The sequence below is a fragment of the Phaethon aethereus genome, assembly GCF_964289735.1.
Source record: "Phaethon aethereus genome assembly, chromosome: 15".
NCBI lineage: Eukaryota > Metazoa > Chordata > Aves > Phaethontiformes > Phaethontidae > Phaethon > Phaethon aethereus.
In genome coordinates this window covers 1537998-1559892 of record NC_138591.1, presented here as the reverse complement: position 1 = coordinate 1559892, position 21895 = coordinate 1537998, and the positions used below count along the sequence as shown (strand labels likewise).

Genomic DNA, 21895 nt, shown 5'->3' with positions numbered 1-21895 from the left:
CTGTCAGTCACAACTGGTGCATATGCTCATTTTTTAAAGATTGATGTGTATCGTGACCAGTGGAATGCTGTCTGTCTTAGAGTAGTCTCCTGAGAAGTCTCATCTGCTATTAAAACAGTTGTATATTTGTAAAAGCTGCTAATGGTTATGGGTATTCCAGTGTTTGGGTGATTAAGGAGTAATTTTAAAAGATACTAGATTTTTAGAAAAGGCTGAACACTCATTTGGGAATTATTTGAAGGAACCTGACTTTGATCTTGCTCTTTACTTATGAAAATCCAGGTTTATGTGAGTTTAGGTAAATACTTCAATGTAATGTTGCAGGAGAGTGTTCTCTGAGCCCAGGAAAATATGTAAAATGAACCTCTCTTTCTGTCTGTCTTCTTCCACAGAGCAAACCTCCCATGACTAACAAATGCTGGCCTAGATTATGAGCTCAAACAAGAACACTCGCTACAATCGTTTCTCCAGTGGCACAACAAACATCACTACTTCTGAAAACACTAACGGGGTAAGGCTCGGTGGTGTTGGCAGAGGATAGGGGCTAGGGCTGCTTTCATATTCTCATCCTTTCTTTTGAGAAAATGAAGATGGCTGTAGAAAATATGTTACCTTCTTGCCTCTTAAAAATCACAATATCCACAGATAATAGTTGGGAATATGTGTTATATATGTACATTTTTTCACCAATTCCGGAAAGGTGGCAAACCTTTGGGCTGTGCTGCAGTGATATGCACTGACCTTCATTTTGTCAATATTTCAGACAAGAATGGAAACAACTTTTGGGCCAGCCTACTCTGCTGTGACAACCATCACAAAGGGTGAGTGTATTTCATGCATAGAGCTTCTCCCCAGAGCACTATGTGCAATCCCTACCAGTTTGTTGTTGTCGTCATTGTTTTACAAATCATAAAGCTGTTGGGAGAATGACTGTGTTCATTACAGACAGGTACCGAGGTGCTGTTTTTAGTATTATGCAGCCCAAGGGTTATTTAATCATGGCATCTAATCACCAGGCATGATGGAAATGAGCATGCACAGAAATTTTCTCCCATTAGGCAGACTTAACAGTACAGTGCACTGGGAAGCCCTTGCTGAAATTAGGATAGTACAACAGGGTTTGATACAGAGCTCAGTCCCAAATCTTATTTATCCCTGTAACTTCTCACACAATCATTATCAGCACTGAAAATTCCCATCTTCACTCCCTGCCTGACTGTGAGTCAGTCTGGACACTTTGGTAAAACCCCCATGGCCATTTTTAGCTCAGACGGGAGGGGGTGCAAGTGTACCTGCTCATTTAAAATTCTTGTGCTTTGTTCCTCAAAGCCCAGCAGGTGAGGAGTCTGAGCCCTGGCACGTGGTGTGAATGTAGGAAGAGGTCTAGTTTCATTTTGGAACAAAAATACCCTTACTTTAGTAAAGATAAACTGTATCACTTGACACTCATTTAGATAAGGAAATGAACATCTGCCAAGGGGTAGCGTTTAGATTACACTTGGATGGGACTCTGGACCCTGGATGTTTTTGGACTCCAGAATATTTACATTCAAAATTTTTTATAAGTCAGTAATATGGTCTTTATACCAATATCTCCAACTTAATTTAGCATGCTTTCCTTGTGCTACAAGAATACCCAGACCTCCCTTGACAGAAGCAATTTTTGTTGGTGACTGAGATATGTGGGAGTATAAGGTTTACTTTTTAGTACTATTTTTAACCTATGGATCTGGTAGGATATTATCTGTGCTCTTTTCTGGGCAAGCTACCTTCAAAGGGCTGCATGCATTTCAGCAAGCTGTCAGAGATCAGGATTATTCTGCCTGCATGGATATATCCAGGTCAGAAACTGCAGTTGGGAAGTCCCTAGTCTTTTCCAAGGAATACTTAACAGCTACAAAGACTGATCCATAGCTTGGAAATGTTGCTGAGGAGCCTAAATGTTCTTTGTTTTTTTTTTTTTAATTTGCTTTAAAGCTGACGGGACCAATACTTTTAAACAGCATCGTCGGACCCCATCCTCCTCCAGCACACTTACCTACTCCCCACGAGATGAGGACGATGGCATGGTAGGTGTTGCCAGGAGCCCCACTGCTGACTGGCTTAGCTGATTATATGTCAAATGAGAGATGCCTGGTGCTCCTCTGTGCTTCTCTGCCTCCCTCATCGTTCCCATGCACTGTGTTCAATCGGAGGCAGATGTCTGCACCGGAGGCAGGACCAGCCTCAGCATTTCCTGGCTGCTCCTGTGGTTGGTGCAGTGGGGAAGCAGAGGCTTATTCTGACTTGGGGCATTAGGCTGGCACTGCCGATGCTCATTTTCAGACTGCTTGGAAATGTATGTGGTTACAAAACCCAGGAGCTACAAATCCCACAGGCCTACTTGTGAGGGTATACCTGCCTCCTGATGTGAGCAGTGTGCTCTGGGTCCCCTGAGCTCAGGAGAAAACAGAGCTACTGCCAGCAATGTCTGGGGCTGTGACTGAGGCCAGTCAGTCTCGATCAGGGCATGCTGGATGGATCGTCCAGCAGCACAGCCGGCCCTGCACTTACAGCCAGAAAATCTATTCCTCTTTCCACCTCCAGATGGGGCTTCTGACCACAGGGAGCAGGTTTGAAACCTGCACTGTGGGATGTCAGAGATTACCGAGTATGCTTATCTCCTGGGATTACAGCATTGGGGTCATTTCACACAAACCATTCCCATGTCTTGCAGTATCTTTGCAGAAAAGCACTTCCCGGTTTTGTACTCAGCTTTGTCATTCATCACACTCACTGCTGAGTAACTTCTTTTTGGGGAATTTAGTGATTCAACAGGTCTCAGGGTTAGTTACTTAAAGAGAAATTAAATCAGCTAAATCAGTCAAATCAAGAACAGCAATAGCAAAGCAAACCTCAGTGAATGGACAGATATCTCTGAGGCCTTCATCTTCTTCTACTCCTAGTGTTCCAGCCACATCTCATAACCACAAGCTCCTGTTTAGATTTAAGCATGTGAGGAGTAGACTCTTCAGATTAACTAAGTCATTGTAGACTTTGTCAGGCTACGAAACACAGCTTCCAAGACAGGGATAAATGGATCCCTGCTGCTGCTGAAGTTAGATACTAGCAGAGACTGGGGTCAGCTGCAGTATGAAGCCACGCTACTTCTTAAAATAAATTTGACACCAGATTGCAAAGAACTTTATTGTCAGCATCCTATAAAGTTCCTTCTGTTGCTCGGAGATCTTGCTGTGTTTTATGTGAGCATGTGTTTGTTTTTTCAAAAAGTCCTTTGAACATTTGCCTGGTGTCCCTGGCAAATGCAGCTCTCCATCACATCACTGACCCCCTGGTGCTGGGCCACTGTTCCAGGAAGCCCTTGGCTGTCAGCACTGGTACTGTGGGCTGAGGGCTGTGCTCACTGCACCCTTTTCATGAGCTGTGCAGTTCCAACAGAGCACAGGTGAGGATTTTTCCAGAGGAGCAGGCAGTGTTGGGGACATTACACTCATCCATGTCTGATGGAGAAGTTCTCTGACACCTTTGAAAACCCCAGTGTCACAAGCTAAGGTGTGCAGCCAAGAATAGGAGAGATCTTTCCTAGGACCTAGCCTCAGTCCTCTTGGACAGCCTCAGCCCACCTTCCCCGGAGTGCTAAATATTCTTTAGCAAGAATAGCAAGAGGATTAATGAGTGGTGGAAGCAGCCTGCAGGGTGAGGTGCTAAAAAACCAGAAGCGCCAAAGCCCTGCTCTGCCTGCTGCTCCAGACAAACTCTCACTAACCCTGTTAGGAAGCTTCGTTTGCTTTGTCAAGAAATAATCTGGGATTTCCCTTTCTCATTGCTAAGTTTTCCCTTCTCCAGAAGCTGCCAAGGGCTTGTCAGCTGTCAGAGACAGCTGGAGACGACTTGGAGCCCTCCTGTGACCTCCACCACCCCTTTTTTCTTTCTTTTTAAAGCTTCTGTTAATGAAAGCAAAAGCAGAGCAGTGTGTTCTGCGTGCAAGGCAGGGATTATTGAGCAGCTGCTGTCATCTTTCCTGAAAACAGTGTTACGGGTTCCCATCCTCACTATGCCTACAGGGAGTGGGAATGAGGACTGTACTAGAGCCTTCGCGTGGAGGCTGCTTTTGTAGCTGACATGATGGGAACTGCACCTAAAGATTACAGCTGAATATTGGGGCAAATGTATACTAATGGATGAAGAGCTGACTGGCTCTCCAAAGTCTCAGTTGTTTACAGGGGCTTCATGTCTGAACCAGAGGCTGGACTGAGTTACCGGCCAGCCACAAGCTATTCATCTTCCTTCAAAAGATGTTTGAGCACTCCATCCTTGGGCTGTTTGAAGATGGCCTTGATGTTTAGTGCAGAAATAGCCCTGGTGCAGCTGTGGGGAGGCAGGACACTTCTAACAGATCCTCCCAAATCCTACTCTGGCTGAAGCAGTGCCGCTTGTGCCACCTTGGCCCTGCGGCAGGGCCTGGCGCTCTTTGGCTTTGGTGCATACGGGTGCCGCCCAGCCTGGGCAGATGCCCATAGGGTGGGCGTCCTATGGTCGTCACGCTCTGTTATTCTGTTTGCACTGCAAGAGCACCCTCCAGTCAGTCCCCTCGTGCTGGCTGCTCTACACATGACTAGTGTTGCAAAGCTCAGTCTGAATAGCCAGGCTAGGAGGGGGAAGCAGTGCAGTGACTAACCCTGTAGAGCTGAGGTCTCTCGTGTCTTAGCTTGTTTGCGTGGCAAAAACAAAGGCTGGAGGTACCTAGAAGGGCAGTAAACGCCAGCACGCACCTCTGCCATTCCACGTTGTCACTACAGCCCTCCCAGCCGGGGCACAGGGAGCTGAGCCTGCAGTGTTGCACGAGCCTAGCGAGGCTGTGTCTCATACCCCTGCCCCCTGGAAGTGCTCTTGGGCTGCAGTCCCCCTCCCCGCCATCAGTGATCCACACAGGATGTTGCTTTTGATAAAGCTGCCTCCCTGCAGAGCCTGCCTTTGCTGCCCTGATCTCTGTGTCACCTCCAGAATGGCAACTATGCACTGTCATTCTTGTTATTTTAATAACCTCTGTTACTAGTGGAGGAAAAGGATAAAATTAATGGACACACATAAAATTGATTTACCTTGTTAAAACCATTCGTCTTCAAGGTTTACATATTTAGTCAATAAATATGCCTTCTTTAAGGAGGGGATCTTTGTGTTTTGGCTTCTAAGCAGATGCAGCATTGCTGAGCTCCTAGGATCCCAGTATCATAAAAATTAAGCAGCAGAGCAGTGTGAAGAACCAGCAGGATCCTGGTCTGCTCCCTTTCTGCAGCCCAGCAAGGACTGCACTCAGGCTGCAGTATAGTCTGTCTCTGGGGAAGACGGCAGTCTCTGAAGCTCATCTTACATCTTTCTTTGCTGAATTTCCTGCCTGCCCCACTGGCCTCTTACATTGCTTTTGTCTGTCCTTGGGTCTGGTGTCACACACTTTCACCCAGGGCAAGCACACAAAATGCAGCTCAGGAGGTTCAGATTGAACGCGAGGAAAAAATATTTGCTCACAAGGTAGTGCAGGACAGGAACCTGGGGAGGCAGAGTCTCATTTGTGCAGCTTTCCCTATTCCAGCTGGGCAGCGCCAGGGCTGACCTGACCCAGGGCCAGGGAGAGTCCCTCTTCCAGCGGGCAGCAGGGCCAGCAATCTCCAGAGCTCCTTAGAGCCAGCACTTCTAGGAGTTTGTGACTGATGTAGGCTACAATCAAGCCACCTGCAGGTGTGATACCTGCAGGTGCTGGCAGTCTGGGCATTGGTCATCTCCTGATGCTAAACATCTGGAGCTTGTGGCTTCATTCTGCCATTTCTTTGTCAGCCCATCCGTTCTGCTCCTTGAAGACTTTCATTGCTTCTCTGCACTCTTCCCAGTCTGTCAGCAGCGTCTCTTCCAGAGTAACGCAGCAGTGGCTGTGCTGCCGGCCATTCTAAACCCCCAAATCCAATCACCCCATGGTCTGAAGGGTCTCTGGTTTTGCTTTGATGCCGAATTGCATCTTGGCTACGTGCTGCTGGTTGATATTCCACCCTTCGAGATGCACTGCTGGTTAATATTCTGGTGGCAGCACTCCCTCAAAGCCAATCCCCAGGCCGCCGTAACCAGTGGGATTTTTCTTGATTGGTGCATGCGATGTCCACTTAGCTCTCCCCTCCCGAGCAGGAAGCGACAAAGCCAGTCTGTTACTGAATTGAATAGAAGGAAGTCTCCACACTTACGCAAAGAAATTTGGCAGAAGTTAGATAGCGAGTGCAACAACAAGTGCTGCTGCAGCGATTATAGAAATTGCAGAAGCTGGTAGCTGTCTCTGGGGGAGATTTACAAAGCTTTCTGTGAAGGATTAATTCTTCCAAACCGTTGCTTTGCGGGTGCGCACGGTAAGTGTACAAACGAATGCACCTTTGAGAAAGTTACGTGCTTGGAATTTAGATGTCAGCTCGGTTTAGTACGTTAAACCTGAACGATGCCTGTCCTGTCTCTGAGCATGGTGCAGTGTTCCCGGCTGCCGGGAAGGGCACGCAGCAGCGAGACGTGCTACTTCTGGGGGCCACTCAATGCAGCTTGGCAGAGTGGATGAACAAATGGAGCAGCTGAGTTTTGCTGGGCAGGGAGAGTGCACTTGAAGTCTGTGCATAGGGTTTTGGAGCGGGGGGAATTATTTGCAATAACAAGAACTGGTTTTTATCTCTTTGAAGCCTCCGATCAGCACCCCACGCCGCTCTGACTCTGCTATCTCCGTCCGTTCATTGCACTCTGAGTCCAACATGTCCTTGCGCTCGACGTTCTCACTCCATGAGGAAGAGGAGGAGCCAGTAGGTATTTGGGATTGTCTGAAGGAGCAGTATTAGGAAGTTCAGTGTCAAAAGAGTAACTTAGTGGACTCTTGTGAGTACACAGAGCTGTCATGGGCAGATTTTTTGTGATGTCTGGCAACTAAAAGCCTGGCTGTCGAGACTCCTGGTTTTAATTTTGTTTCCCCCACAGGCTTCTGCAAGTTATTTTGCTTCCTTGTGTACCATTTCCCTCTCTGTAAAGAGGGGACAATGGTGAAGCTTTTCTGCCTCTCAGAAAAAGTGTAAGTCTTTGCAAAGTCATGTGTGATTCCCTGGCTCTGCTGCAGAGCAGTAGGGGGTTGCAAGTCTTTAGGCTGGTGGTCTAGCCTCAGGCAGCAAGACTAATAAAATTCCCCACTGATTCAGAGCCCCATCCTGCATTTAGGGCTGTGTGGCACCCCACTGACTTGATTGCCAGCCCCAGGAGGGTGCAAGGAATTATCCACATGTGACTCGTATTGGGGGAGGACACTTTTAAGCTGAGCTTAGCTTGTGACCCAGTAACTAACCCCAGACTGGATGCATAAAAGGCCAGGCGGCATTTTGCCACAGATCTGGGATAAAAATGTGTGTTTCATATTTGGGAACCCAGGGGGTTGTGTTTGCGTTTCTGAGAGCAGCACAGGATGAAAAGACAGACCGAACTGCAGTGATTGATTTGAAGTGCTCTGAAATGTGAAGCCTTGCTCTGGCGTGGAGTGGAGAGCTGTGCTGCTCCATGAGGACGTGCTCAGAGCCTGTGCTCCAGCAGTCTTAGCTGGTAAACAAAACTGGAGAGATGGGCCCATTGCGGCAGAAACAATGTTGTTTCTGCATCATAAGGGAATGAAGGAGCCCTTCTTTTGGGATGTTTCAAAAATACAAAAGCTCAAGCTGTTTTAAAATTGCTTTTCAACTTCAGGCTTACTACAGGGGAAGTTTTTGACAGCACACTGTTCAGTCCAACCAAGCAAAAAGTACCAGACAGTGCAGCTCGCACAGTTTTGGTGACTTGAGTCACTAGCAAAGAAGTTGGTCTGTGCAGTTTGCTGTCGCGTCCTTATCCTGCCAGATACTGGTGGCCCCCAGTTTGTGATGAGCTGAGGGTCTCCAGCCATTCCCAAGTTCATTCTTCCCCTGTCTCTTTACAGACTGGAGGTCAGCATATCCAGACAAAAGTTTATTTTGTGATAATGAAATCCTTGGTGTGCCCTGTGCCCCAGGCTCCCCAAGGCTCACTGCTGAAGAGTTGTTTTGCTCCTGCAGAGCTGGAGGCTCTTGTGTTTGGACTAATCCCTGTGCTCTCTCTGTCCCTTTCTCTCCTCCTCTTCAGGAGCCACTGGTGTTTGCTGAACAACCGTCCGTGAAGCTGTGCTGCCAACTGTGCTGTAGCGTGTTTAAGGATCCAGTCATCACAACCTGTGGGGTAAGGCAGTACTCTTCCAAATGACGAGTGTGGGCTCCACAGATGTCCTGTGTGAGCTATAGCCAAGCCCTGACTGGCCCCAGTGACTGTCAGCCTGAGTGAGCAAAGACAAGGCAGCCCGTGCCCAGGGAAGCCAGGCCAGCATGGGAGCAGAGATCCTCATGGACGTGTGTTAGACTTCCCCATAGGGCAGCTCTGAACCGGTCTGCAGTGGGGTGTGCGGGGCACTCCGCACTTAGCCGGAGAAGCCCGGGGCTTGCTTAAATTTGGGTAGCTTTTCCCAGGAGAGCTGTACTGTCAGCCTCCCTATCCTGGCCACGTTCAGTCTCTGTGGTGTGGCTTCAGTGAGGTGTAAAACTCCTCGTTCCCTGTCCTGAAGGGCTCTGCGGAGTGCTGCTGCCTCCTGGGCACCCCAGGAATGGCTGCTCTTCGGTTGAGAGGAGAGTGTTTCTTGTAAAACAGGAATGGCTTGAAGCTTCATTTATTTAATGCTTGCAAAGGGATTTGAGATCCTCTAATGAAAGGCACAGCGTATTATGAATATTCTTCTATATTCCATTTTACTGGGATTTAATAGAAACTGTATGTTATTCCTGCTTCGATGCTCCATGTGAAGAAAGATGGCTTTGTGACGGGGTCTCTAATGCTTCTGATGTGATTCTGATTGCTAGGATGGAGCTGTAGCAACAAAAGCAGAGAGCAGGATTGTTTATTGCAGTGAGGGTGCTATCCCCAAAGGTGCTGGAAGTTGGTGCAGTTTCACTGCATCGTTTCAGTAAGCAGCTCTTCATGGAGACACTGAGATTTACTGGTTAATATGGAAAAAAAAAATCTGCTGCAGGAAGCAGACTGGCTTCATTTGCCGACCTGGTTTGGCAGCTCTGGAGAGAGCACCATGCAGCTGTGCAGGGCAGGAAAAGGCCACGTGAGCAGGGCAGCAGATAACAGCTCTGAAGAGTGACTTGCAGCCTCCCCAGCGCTGCTGCCAAGCGCTGGCCCTGTGGCAGGGGAATGTGGCTGAGTAGGCTCCAGAGAACCCATGGGGCAAGCTCAGGACCAGTGAAATACTGCAGCCTTTGTTCCTTTCTTTATATTTGTTAGCATATTAGACTGAATCTGCTACTTTATCAAGTTAAATTGTTACTATACATTTCTGCCCTAAGAATAGATAGAAAGCTATTTAAAGTGGCAAAATTTACAGTGCATTTAATGGGCTTACAAACCAGCTGTCCCATCTACCTGACAGCAGGACAGCTTCAGCTACGTCAGAAGAGCTACAGAGGGATATATGTGATGGGCTGACTGGCCAAGGACAGGCAGAGGCCAGACTGGTGCTCTTCCCCTTGAGGACTTCCTCAGGGAAATGAGAGGGATGACATGGACTGAGTGGAGGGTGAAGTAGAGAAAGCCCATGCGGACTTGGAAGGTAGGAGTAGCAGAGTGTGGCAGAACATACCCATGGCTTTGGCTTGCACCGTGATCATGGCCTGATCCTGAACAGGGCAGAACCCTCAAAGCTTCAAACTGGGTGTTTAATACGTCTCAGGAACAGGACCTGTGTTGCACTCTTAGCTGCCTGAGCCAGCAGCTGATTTTTGCCCTGTCGTGCAGACTTAAGAGCGCGCTGAGCTATAAAGCAGGCAAAACAGCTGCGGAGGCCCCTGTGCCACAGGCTTTGGTATCTCCCACCTTTCCCACCGTTAGCCACAGGGAATAATTTGTCCGATATTGCTTATGCTGACACTGCTGTTCCTCTTTGTCTCCACAGCACACATTTTGCAGAAGATGTGCCTTAACATCTGGTGAGTACAGAACTGTTCTTGTGTGATGCAGCCAAAATGCTGTTATTTTCTGGTTTGTTTGCTTTCACTTAAAAAGAAACCCGCAGAAAGATGTCTGAAGGGCCTAAAACAAGCTGTCAGTCACAGGCTGCCACTGCAGCAGTGAGGGGCTGAGGCCTGGGTGGCTCTGCAGCTCGGAGCTCTGAAGGTACGCGCTGTAGCATGGTCACTAGAGGACTAGGCCCGGCTCTTGGGCACAGGATGTTCTCAAATCCTGGAATATGCAATGGATAATCCCAGGATAATACATGTCTCGCCCAGAGCTGACCCACTGATTTCAGACAGAAAGCTTTCTGTGGCTGCCTGTCTAAGGAACAGGGGGACCGTGTTTGGCAGGGACCCATCAAACCCCTCCTCCCCCAGCCCGTTAGTGCCAGCTCTCTGGCCGCTGCCTGAGCCCGTGCGCAGCAGCACGCGGAGCTGCTTTCCTCACCCAGCTCTTCCAGAAACCTGGTGGAGCCCGAGTGTCTGGCTGCTGGTCTGGCCTAACCAGCTCCTGCTTGGTTTGGACTCTGCGCTACGGAAAAGACTTTATTTGGCACGGTCTTGTGCCCCTCTTGGAAAGCCGTTGTTTAGCACAAAGCCAAGCCATTCATATTACCAGAACAGCGAGCCCTGAGAAGGCTCCCTGGGGAGCCCAGAAAAACAGCAGCTTTTTTTGTCTTAAGATGTTGGTCTTCCACATGTGAGGGGTCCCTCTGCTTTGCATGCTAACCCTCTGTCACCGTGTTGTGCTGTATCTATCCCAACCAGCAGATTTGTAGCAAAAGGCTTTGCTGTTGCAATCCGGAGTTGCTCAGCTTTGCTCCTTCCCTCAAAGCTCATGTCTTTGCTTCGCTGCAGCATCCCCGGCCTGCGGTGCCCCACTGGCAGCAGAGGAGCTGAGCCCCCGGCCTGGGTGGGCGAACAGGTTATGTATGGGGCACCTGCTGATTTGTGGTCACTGCCTGTGAATACTCTCACATGTCAGCAAGCACAAAGTAGTCTGAATTCGTGTGGCCTTGTTTCATTGGCAGTTAGCTCAGATTATCATGGATTAACATAAACTAACTTTTCACCAAGCTCCACGACAAACCAGAGACAGTGGGCTTGCAGACCTTGTGTGAATATTCATGGCTTGTTCCATTGCCACGTATCTGGGAGTTGGCCGTCTTGGCCAGAGAAGGCAAAAAAATAAAATCTCCTGCGGTGTCTCAGCCCTCCCTGACTCTCTCTCTCTTTTGCTTCCCCACCTGGCAGAGAAGTGCCCCGTGGACAATGCCAAACTGACCGTAGTGGTTAACAACATTGCAGTGGCTGAGCAGATCGGGGAGCTCTTCATTCACTGCAAGTATGGCTGCCGGCCTGCAGCCAGCAGCAAGCCCGCTGCCTTCGAGGTGGACCCCCGTGGATGCCCGTTTACAATTAAACTGAGTGCCAGGAAGTAAGTGGCTTGTTACCAGCGTGCAGCCTCTCCAGGGAAAGGGCTTCACCACCAGCAATCTGCTGTCATATCTGAGCTGCCCTGCGGCTCCTGGGGACAGTGCGGCTCCCACCAGCAGTGCTCTGCTGGGGCAGGGGCCACACTGTGAAAACAGCCTCCTCACTTCTGGGGTGAAACACTGTGGTCAAGCAGAGACTTTGGGATTCTCTTTGTAAGAGGAGTTATCCTAAGTTATATCCCAGGAATCTGAAATCTATCTCCCTCCTCAACCTAAATGCATTCACTGTCTTCCCGGTCACCTGACCATTGCCCGTTGTTGATAGCTGCCTGAAGGCTCAGTCAATCAGCTGCAGAAGTAGATGTTCCCTGCATCAATGTGGCGTGTTATTACTCTGAACTTAGTGGCCAAATGAGAATTTAAAGCTGTAATTCCAGTCTTAGAGCAGGAGGCTTTCCATCACCTGACAGTCTCACAGGGCTGGTTTGTTCCTTTCCTGACGGTCTGTGTTGTTTCCATTCATTTTTGCTTATTGCTGATTTTCCCTCCTTTTGCTTCTCTCCATGGGCAGAGATCATGAAAGCAGCTGTGATTACAGGCCGGTTCGCTGCCCCAATAACCCCAGCTGCCCACCGCTCCTGAAAATGAACCTGGAGGCACATCTGAAAGAGTGCGAGCATATAAAATGTCCCCACTCTAAATATGGGTAAGGAGCTGCTGATTTTTAGTGGGAAGGATGCACTGAGCTCATTTCTGAGATGCTTTTTGGCTACTGCAGCCTTGGGATAGCTCCATGGGCTCTGAGCAGCTCTACCCAGTGCTGTGCACTGGCCTGAGACTGAGATGAGGCTTGCAGAAGGCAGCCCCCGAGCCCCTTGTTGGTCATGCTGCCCAGCTGTAGGCCCTGCTGGCAGCCGAGGAGGAGACTGAGGTGCATAGGCAGAAGAAGCAGCTGGCAGAAAGTCAGAGCAGTGGATGTGGCCAGAGCCATGCAGGGAGGAGTACCAGAGTAATGTGAGCACTGCGGAAGGGTCTTTCAAACCAGTTCTTCTCCCAGGACAAGGGAAGTGCTGATCAGCCTTGGAGGGTTGATTGTCACCTGAGCAGGAGTGCAGCCCAGGCTGGGGATTCCCTGCAGGATGCACAGCTAAGGTTACTGTTGCAGGAAGAGATGTCTTGGCAGAATCCCAGAATCATTAAGGTTGGAAAAGACCTTTAAGATCATCAAGTCCAACCATCAACCCAACACCACCAAGCCCACTAAACCATGTCCTGAAGTGAAGGCAGAGCAGGGTGAGTCCTGACAGAGCAGCCCTGACTCCCTGCCATGCTGCAGGCCCAAGTCAGCATCTGCCAAGGTCAGCTGTAGTTTTTTCCATTGGTTTTGATGGCTCTTAGGTTGTGCTCCTGGTGAGCACACGAACTGACACCACGTTCTGTCTCTTGCCCAAGACCTGGTTTTCCTTGCAACTACCTAGACAGACAGACAGACAGTTCAGTTTGGGGCCAGTGCCCTGGCTGGAAGAGCAGGAGCTGCTTGGCCTCTCTGTTGCCCTGCAGTTGCCTGCACTCAGCAGGATAGTGAACTGCAGTACCACTGCTTCTGGTACTGCAGAACACCTGGGACCCACACAGACCTCAGACCTCCCTCTGAGGAGCCAGCTGAGCGTGGAGGTCTGCAGTGTCAGCCCTGCTCCAGCCAGTCTGCCTTCCCCTTGTAGGTGCACATTCATAGGAAATCAAGACACCTATGAGACCCACTTGGAGATGTGCAAGTTCGAGGGTCTGAAGGAGTTCCTGCAGCAGACAGACGATCGCTTCCATGAGATGCAGGTGGCGATGGCTCAGAAGGACCAGGAAATTGCCTTCCTGCGCTCCATGCTGGGGAAGCTCTCTGAGAAAATCGACCAGCTGGAGAAGAACCTGGAGCTTAAGTTTGGTGAGTCTGCACTGGATGACCTCCGTGGTCAGAGCTGTAGGGACAGGGCAGCTCTTTGTTAGGATGGCGGATGACAGGATTCATTCCATGTTTGAAACTGGTGCAGAGCAGGTTTCAGGAGGTTGAGATATTCCTTGCAGAGGAACAAATAGGGATTCTGTTGACTTCTCTGCTGCCAGAACATCACGGGACCTAATCCTGCAGTCACATGGCAAGTCCTAGAAGTGTCTGCAGGCAGCTACCACCTTTCTCCCATGACTGTTTCCTGGCAGTCCATGGGCACAGACAGCCATAAAAGTCAGTGAGTCAAACACCCAACAATGCAGCCACCCTGGCACAAGCATGGTTCTTGAACACCTTTGCTGTGCCCAACCCTGTCTTGCCTCTGAAATTTGCTGGGTCGTCAGCATCCAAGTACAATTTGCATTTGAGTAGCAGACAACCTCCTGCTTTTCGCCTCTGATAACAGCTGTGCGTTCTCCTCCCTCCTTGTTCAGAGGTTAGGTGGCAGCGGGTGTCCTCTGCCTGTTCCCCTGGATGCCATCACTGACTCGGCAGTGACTATGGCCCTGTCCATCTCTCATAGATGTGCTGGACGAGAACCAGAGCAAGCTGAGCGAGGACCTGATGGAGTTCCGCAGGGACGCCTCCATGCTGAACGTGAGGAGAGGGCCGGGCCCTGGGGTGAAAAGGGATTGCATGCAGTTAGCTGCTGGCTCTGCTACTAGTTAGGCTTCTCCTGCAGTGAGCAGAGTCTTTCGGGATCCCTTCTGCTTGCCGGCTCTGCTCACCCCAGGTTCGGTTTACTTTTACTGTGGCTGGGTCTGGGTGGAGGTCTCTTCTAAGCTGAGTTAAAGGGAGCTCAGTGAGCATGTTCTGGTCACTGTGTCTGAGCTGCGGTTTTAACTGTTCCTGCTGTCTTTTCTCAGCCTGTTGCTGCTCTTGAAATGTGTTACCAGAGGAAAGAACCCCTGCAGCAAGGAGAGAGCCCTCTGCTCCAAAGCCTGAGCACTCCTGTACCTTTTATACTAGCCAGGGACAGTGTGCCCTTCTCCCTGCCTGCAGAGAAAGCAGGAAGATAAGCAGATCCCTGCTGACAAGCTGGGAGTGAGAGCTGCCTCATAATTTTGGACATTATTCAAGCAGTGATGTTAGGTAGACTTTCCTCCCTAGTTCAGGCAGACTGCATCCCACTGGATGTACTGATCAGGAGGTGCTCACCCTGGTTTACCTAATGAAGAGGGTCTCCATGGATGTAGTAGGGACTAGGCTGTGGAGGAGACTACAAAAAGACCTTCCAATTCTTCTCTAGCAAGCAGTCCCCATAACTGATTTGATTATTTTTAGCAGTCTGGTGAACGGCAGAGCCAGGACGATATATTCTGAAAGGTATTTCTGTGCCTGCCTGAATACTGAGGAGTTCGGTGCAGGTCTGAGATGCTGTCTCTGGAGGGAGGTGACAGAGGGATGTATGCGTGCAGTCCTAAAGCAGGAGACATCCGATCAGAGAATGAGTCAGCTGCTGAGGGAGGGCCTTCACAGGGAGTCAAGACCTGTCCAAAGGCAAGGGTGCTTTTAGCAGTGGAGAGGAACAGTCTTAAAGCCATGCCCAGGAGGGCAGAACTGGTCTCGATGGTTCTGCAGCTCATGCAGCTTGTTCTGTTTTTCAGGATGAACTCTCCCACATTAATGCTCGGCTGAACATGGGCATCCTTGGATGTGAGTATGCCTGTGGTTTTCATCCTCTCAGGCCGGGTTTGGGTCGATGGCCCAGTGAGCCATTTTAGGCATGGTCACAGTTGTCTCTGGGTGCAGCAGTGATTTGTTCACAGGATCAACGCTGCTGCAGGAAGAAAGTACCGGTGGGAGAGTTTGCCAGAAGCACTGGCTGAAGGGGAGCTCACAGTGCTGCAGGGTTATTAACTTCTGGGGGAGATGTCAAGTGGACTCTGCATCTCTGGCCTCCCTAGGTCCAGCCTGGGGATTGCATTAGGGCAGTGAGTCCTGGGGCTCAAAGCGATGATAAGTCAATGAGCCGTAAGGGTGGGACATGAGACCCAGCCAGAGTGGGAGGGTCTCACGGTTCCTTCTGGCCTGCAACAACGTGAAGTGCAAGGAGGACCTGCTGGACCGGTGCAGGGAGCTCTGTCTCCTCCAAACTCACCGTGATGTGGCGCAGCACCATTCTCCCACCTCTCACCTGCCCTCTTCTTTCTGTAGCCTATGATCCTCAGCAGATCTTCAAGTGCAAGGGGACCTTTGTGGGACACCAGGGCCCTGTCTGGTGTTTGTGCGTTTACTCCATAGGAGACTTGCTCTTCAGTGGCTCTTCAGACAAAACCATTAAGGTAAGAGCTTGCCTCTTCTGTGCATTTGTAAATGTGGTTCAGGTGGGACAGAAGCTGTTAAAGTTTGTGGGATGGGGAGATGTCACTTCCCAAAGTTTCTCACAAAGAATCTTTAATGATTCTTTGCATTTATAGTTGGGCAAAATTCTCTGCGAGGAAATGTTATGTGATAGTGAAATCGAGAGACAAATAGTGGTTTTTGCAAAGCCCTGATTAGAATCTCATTCCTGCTGCTCCTGGTTTTGCTTTATATGGTGTTTAGGGCATCCAAGCCTATTTCAGCTTCTGATTTTATTTTCCCTTGTTATAAAAAATCGTCTTAGAAAAAAACATTTTCCCCTGATCAAATGTGTCCTTTTTCCATTTTATGGCATGTTTGTTTTCTTTTGTCCTGTTTTCAGTAACTCAAACTGACAGCACTGCTCCACTGCAACTTAAACAACAGTTCCCAGTGTCACTGTGGTGGCTGCTGGCTGGGCTGGGGAGCCACGCGGGCTGCCACGACTAGCCCTGCCAGGAGCAGAGCTTTGGTTTAGGTTCTTTGAGTGATAGCAAGAGCCACAGGGAAGAAAATGGACATTACTGTACTTTATTGAAAGAAAACAGCTTTCTTCCCTGTCCTGGCTGCTCTGGGCACCATATTCCTGTGTTCCCTCTCTTGAGAGAGTGGTGTGTGCTGAGTGGGGAAGACCTTTGCAGTGCAGAGGGGGCTGTGCTGTGCCATTGGAGCCCCAGGGTGGGGTGTGAGTTGCTAAAGCAGGAGCCCGAGAGCCGCTTCTCTGGTTGTCTGTTGTGTTTGCCTGGGCTGTGAAAGGCAGCGCTGGAGAGGGCTGATGCGTGCTGCTGTCCAGTGTCTCATTAACTTCAACCTGACCCTTTGCAGTAAATTTTCTTTCCTAGACAAGCTTATCTCTGCCTGGGAGCCCGGAAGGCAGGTGCCCAGGTGACAGCCTGTTTCCTCGTTTCGGTGCTTTTGTGGCTTTGCTGACATCCTGCCCGGGTTCCCAGCTGCTCTGTCTGCCAGCGTGTGAGCCTCTGCTGACTTGTGTTTCCTGTTAGGTGTGGGATACCTGTACCACATACAAGTGCCAAAAGACCTTGGAGGGTCATGATGGAATTGTACTGGCTCTCTGCATCCAGGGGTGAGTGGAAAGGGACACCTGCCCCTGCAAGAGAGAGCGGGGAGAGCACTGGGGCTCCTGAGCATGCCTGTACAATTCCCGTCCTCAGTCCTGCATGTGCCAAGATTGAGCATGAAAGGCACATCTTGCCTCTTTGCTCTTTAAAAAGCGACAAAGCACGTATCTCTTTGTCCTCCCCTGCTGTCCTGGCTTCCTTCCCTGGTCACCAGCAGGGTGCCTGGCCTCCTGCTCCAATCCAGCCTGGCCTTCCCCATGAGACCTGGGCTCTGCTCTTGGGGTTGGTGTGTTTAGTCTTGGCCCAGTGAGGCTGTGGGACTGCAGCTCCTCGCCCAGCACGGTGCCTGGGAACAAGCTGGGACCCTGCACTCGTCGCTCTCCCTCGCTGACCTCCTTTTGTTTTCTGGTGACATTACAGGAACAAGCTGTACAGTGGCTCTGCTGACTGCACCATTATTGTGAGTACCCAGGACCCCTGCTCCGCTTCGCAGTTGGGATGTGAGATCTACAGGCCAGCCCATGGCTGTTGTAGAGCAGGGACCTGCATCCTTTTTTCTCTAAGGCTCTTCAGCTGCCAGTGGTGTGACTGATAACCTGCGTGTGCTTTATCCACTGCCTTCAGCCAAGTTGCTCGTGGGTTGGATTTGGGTGTTGCCTGCGGGCTGGGTTTCCCGCTCCCCGCTCCTGCGTGGGGAGCAGGGGGCTGGTGCTCTGAGCTGGAGCAGGGTGGTCAGTGGTCAGCTCATACAAGTGCCCTGTCCTGCCTGCGGTTTTGCCCGTGTGTGATTGCCTGCATTCAGAGGCAAAGGGGAAGGGCACAAGGGGCTGCCCCTGCCCCTCACAGGCGTTATTCTTCTCCTTTGCAGGTCTGGGATATTCAAAACCTGCAGAAAGTGAACACGATCCGAGCACATGACAATCCTGTTTGCACTTTGGTCTCCTCACACAACATGCTGTTCAGCGGCTCTCTCAAAGCCATCAAGGTAGAGCTCTGGGGTGGCTCCTCTTGGTCTGGTTGGGGGCCAATGGTACAAATTGTCAGGCAGCAGTGTCCAAAGAGGAAGAAGGTGGCAGTTTGGTCTGTAGGTGAACTTGTTCCTCTGCTCTCCTGAGCCACACAGAGAAGCACAGCTACACAGAGCAGCCAGCACTGCAGAGGCTTAGCCCATGCTCTGTGCTGCAGTCAAAGATGTTCTGAGACCTGGCTGAAAAAAGAATTTTTGTTCCTTCTAACTCTGTAAACCTGAGGCTGCAGGTGGAGTATCTTGGCAGTTCCCGAGTGTGTGTCCTTGGGCCCCCAACAGACATACTCAGACCATTGGGAATTGTGTCTGGAGTCCAGAATTGTCTGGGGATTCAGGCTGCCTGTTTTGAAATCCCCTCCAAAGGATCCTGAATCTGCACTCTTTACCTAAAGCATGCGGAAATCAGGGAACAGCTTTGCAAGCTGCCCTTTAAAGCCTTGGCTAGATTCCCTTGGTTCTGTTTCCAGCTCCTGATGGCAGCTTATGGGACCATCCATCTGTAAGAGGGTGCATGCTCTTTTCTTTATCTGGAGCCTGGAGTGGTTCAGCTATCTAGAGAGTGCTCGGGGCTGGAGGAGTAGTGAGGCAGCACTAAGCAGAGGGAGAACTTGGGGCCTTCTGTTTTTGTGGTCCCCAGCCACTTTGTGCCAGATGAGCCAAGCAGACCAGTAGTGCTGCTTGGAGGGGTGGTGTGAGATCTGTCGGTCCCTGCGGGCTGGGTGTTTTGGCCTCGGTTTCCCAGGAGCTGTGGGAATGGAGCTTTGTGGGGACAGGCTGGCAGGGGAAGTTCAGAGCTGTTCTTTACTGTAGATTTGGTTTGGGTTTTCCAAGCCCATGGCTCCGCTAGGGCAGGGTCTCTGACAGTGATAATGCAGGCTCCCAGCGAGCTCTGCCAGGCCCTTGGGGAACATGCCTATTCAGCAGTTATTGTGTGTTTTATCTGTAAGTCAGTGGGTTCAGGCAATTCCCATGGGGCAGGAGAGCCAGCACGAGGTTCCCTTTAGGGAGCTGGGAGGGCCTTGTGCTGGCTGGCTGGGCTGGGGAGGGCAGCACCTGGCCCCCAGCTAGAGCCTGACCTGTTCTGCCCCACCACTGCCTGGTCCTGCTGAGACTCTCCTCCGTGTGTGTGTTTGTGCTTTCCACAGGTCTGGGATATTGTAGGTACCGAGCTCAAACTGAAGAAGGAGCTGACAGGCCTCAATCACTGGGTGCGAGCACTGGTGGCTTCTCAAAACTATCTCTACAGCGGATCTTACCAAACAATCAAGGTGGGACCCTGAGACTCGTGGCAACTGTAAGCCATCAGCTCTCCCCGTGCCTCTACGTACCTGTATTCTGCAGCATGGGTTGGTGGAGCAGGACAAAAGGTAGCTGCTAGGATGTGGGAGCACCGCTGTAGCGTTGCTGACACACTAGATTTTACTGTGCCGAGTGCATCTTTGCAGGCACAAAGCCTGGGCTCTGGCTGGTCCTGGGGAGCGCAGCTGCCGGGGGATGCTCGCTAAGATAAAACGCAGCCTCACAGCCATGGCGGCTCACGCTGCCTCCGCAGCTGCCGCGGCGTTATCTGCGCTGACAGTCCTGTGGATCAGAGGAGAAGGTCACTGTCTGGCTGCAGAGTTACCATAAATCTGCGTGTGGGCTCCAAAATGCCCTCATCTGTGTTGGCTCAGGCTTTGATGAATAGTTCACCTCTTAGCATCTGGGTGACATAAGAGAATTTGAAGTTGCCCTCCTCAGTGTTAATAAATCCCTGTTAATTTGTCTGCGTCAGTTTTTAGTGCTATCAAGGAGTGGGTTGTGTGTGCACGTGTGTGTGCACCTGGGTGTGCATAGTCACACACAAAGGGTGTGCAATCTCCACAACTTTTTCAATCTGGATGTTCAAAGCTGGACAGCTAAATATGATAGCAGGACTTCGCTCATTAGTACTGAACATTCCCAGATGGACAGATTTGTCCTTAAAGATGCGATCTGGGCACACATGGAGCCAGGCTGACTCCGTGTGAAGCAGGAGAATAGATTCAAGGGAGCTCCCTCCTGGAGAGGGGTCCCTGCGTGGGTCTCATCCTTTGCTCTGGTGTCTCTTTCAGATCTGGGACATCCGCAACTTGGAGTGTGTCCACGTGCTGCAGACGTCAGGAGGCAGCGTCTACTCCATCGCTGTAACAAACCACCATATTGTGTGTGGCACCTACGAGAACCTCATCCATGTGAGGGCTGCGGGGTTTGACGCACTTATTGGCTTGAGGCTGGGGGAGAGAGGCAAGGAGGCAGGGGCCTGGCTCTGCCAGTCCTCTTCATGGCGCACCTGGAGTATGGGTGCACAGCACCCACCTTGGAGGTGTGCGTGGAGGGGGAAACGCCTCTCAGAGAAGTCGGCGGCGGTCTGCAGCCCAGTGCCATCTCCGAGCCCTGCTCTCCTTCCACAGGTCTGGGATATCGAGACAAAGGAACAAGTCCGCACGCTGACTGGGCACGTGGGTACAGTCTACGCCCTCGCTGTCATCTCCACACCAGATCAAACCAAAGTCTTCAGTGCATCGTATGACCGGTCTCTCAGGGTACGTGTCCAGGGATGCGCAGCTGCGTCTGTGCAGTTGGCACTGTTAAAGGATGGACAGCCTTGAGGGGAAGGGAGGACAGGGGATCCCTGCATGACACATGGCCTCATATTTAATTCGTGTCACCTGGCTCGAACCCTGTGGCACGCAGCATCCCCCGTGTCTCTCCCAGTGCATCCCCCGTCCCTCCCGCATGCCGCTCGTTTGGCTCACGCCTCCTGTGTGCCCGTAGGTGTGGAGCATGGACAACATGATCTGTACTCAGACGCTGCTGCGACACCAGGGTAGCGTCACTGCCCTCGCAGTCTCCAGGGGCCGCCTCTTCTCCGGCGCTGTGGACAGCACTGTAAAGGTTGGTTTCCTCGGGCTTCTCCTTGATGGTTTGGTCTCTTCTAATACTAGAACAAGGGCAGTAATTAAGTTACAAGCCATCTTCAAACAAACAAGGGGATGGTTCACAACGCTTGGGAGGTTTAACTCCTGAGAGAGGGTGTTGTGGAAGCCAAAAGTGCAAAGGGAAGCTTCTCAAGAGGGTGAAGAGAAGCCCACAGAGTGCTCAGAACAGTCTCTGCCATGGGTTCTTGTTGCCTCTCCTCCGCAGGTCTGGACGTGCTAGCGAGAGCGCCACACTAGTCCTGCACACTGAAAGACCAAAAACTCCTCCCCTCCGTCGGCCTGCTGGGTGACTAACACCACTATGAAATAACTGCTGCAGCTCCCCTCCGCACTGACCACTGCCTGCTGCTGCCCATCGGCCGGTTCCCCCACCCGCGGACCCCGGCTGGCAGCTCTCGGGATGGGTTTGGCCCGTGGATGCTCCAGATGTTCCCTCAGGTCTGCCGTATATGATGGGAAATGCAGAGGAAGCCGTTCCGGTGCCAGCGCCTTCCGCACCGCAGGGTGCCCTCCTCCGCCTGAGCATCCTCTGGGGCTGGGGCGACGCTGCGCCTCCGGGCAGCCCCAGGACACCGGTGCAGATGCTGCGCAGCCCTTGCCCAGCGCTGGGACTGAACGGTTTGGCTTGTCCCAGGCGGGAGCCGGCCTGGCCAGCGCGGCGACACTGGGAGGCTGGTCCCTTTGTAAATGGTAGAACTGAGCGTTAGGCCTTGCCCCGGGTTGGGACCCCAACCCCCTTCTGTCTCTAGTATTTAATTTTACTGCCACGATGTCAGGCTGATCCATCTGGGAAGAGGTGTTTTCTCGAGTAGCCAGGTACGATTTTTATGCCACAGCTAGTTCTCAAATAACACAAGCCCATTGTTCACCGCCCTGTAATAATGGTCTCCACATTAAAGAGAAGAAGCCTCTGTTGCATTTTTACTCACATTTTCTACTGTTTTTAAGATTGTAATATAGATTTGATTATTT

General features: G+C 51.0%; 1 protein-coding gene across 1 annotated transcript; it reads left to right on the top strand.

Annotated features, from left to right (window-relative positions):
• Positions 1–430: 430 nt before the first annotated feature.
• TRAF7 (TNF receptor associated factor 7) lies at positions 431–21143 on the top strand (the record flags this gene model as incomplete). The annotated part of the gene is made up of 20 exons (XM_082006737.1): positions 431–511; positions 764–821; positions 1978–2069; positions 6708–6824; positions 8158–8250; positions 10019–10052; positions 11331–11514; positions 12084–12218; positions 13234–13451; positions 14038–14111; positions 15122–15170; positions 15672–15799; positions 16859–16941; positions 17357–17396; positions 17805–17921; positions 19109–19231; positions 20057–20176; positions 20396–20527; positions 20760–20879; positions 21129–21143. The coding sequence occupies 20 exons, from the start codon at positions 431–433 to the stop codon at positions 21141–21143; spliced, it is 2013 nt and encodes a 670-aa protein (XP_081862863.1).
• Between the last annotated feature and the right edge of the window lie 752 nt (positions 21144–21895).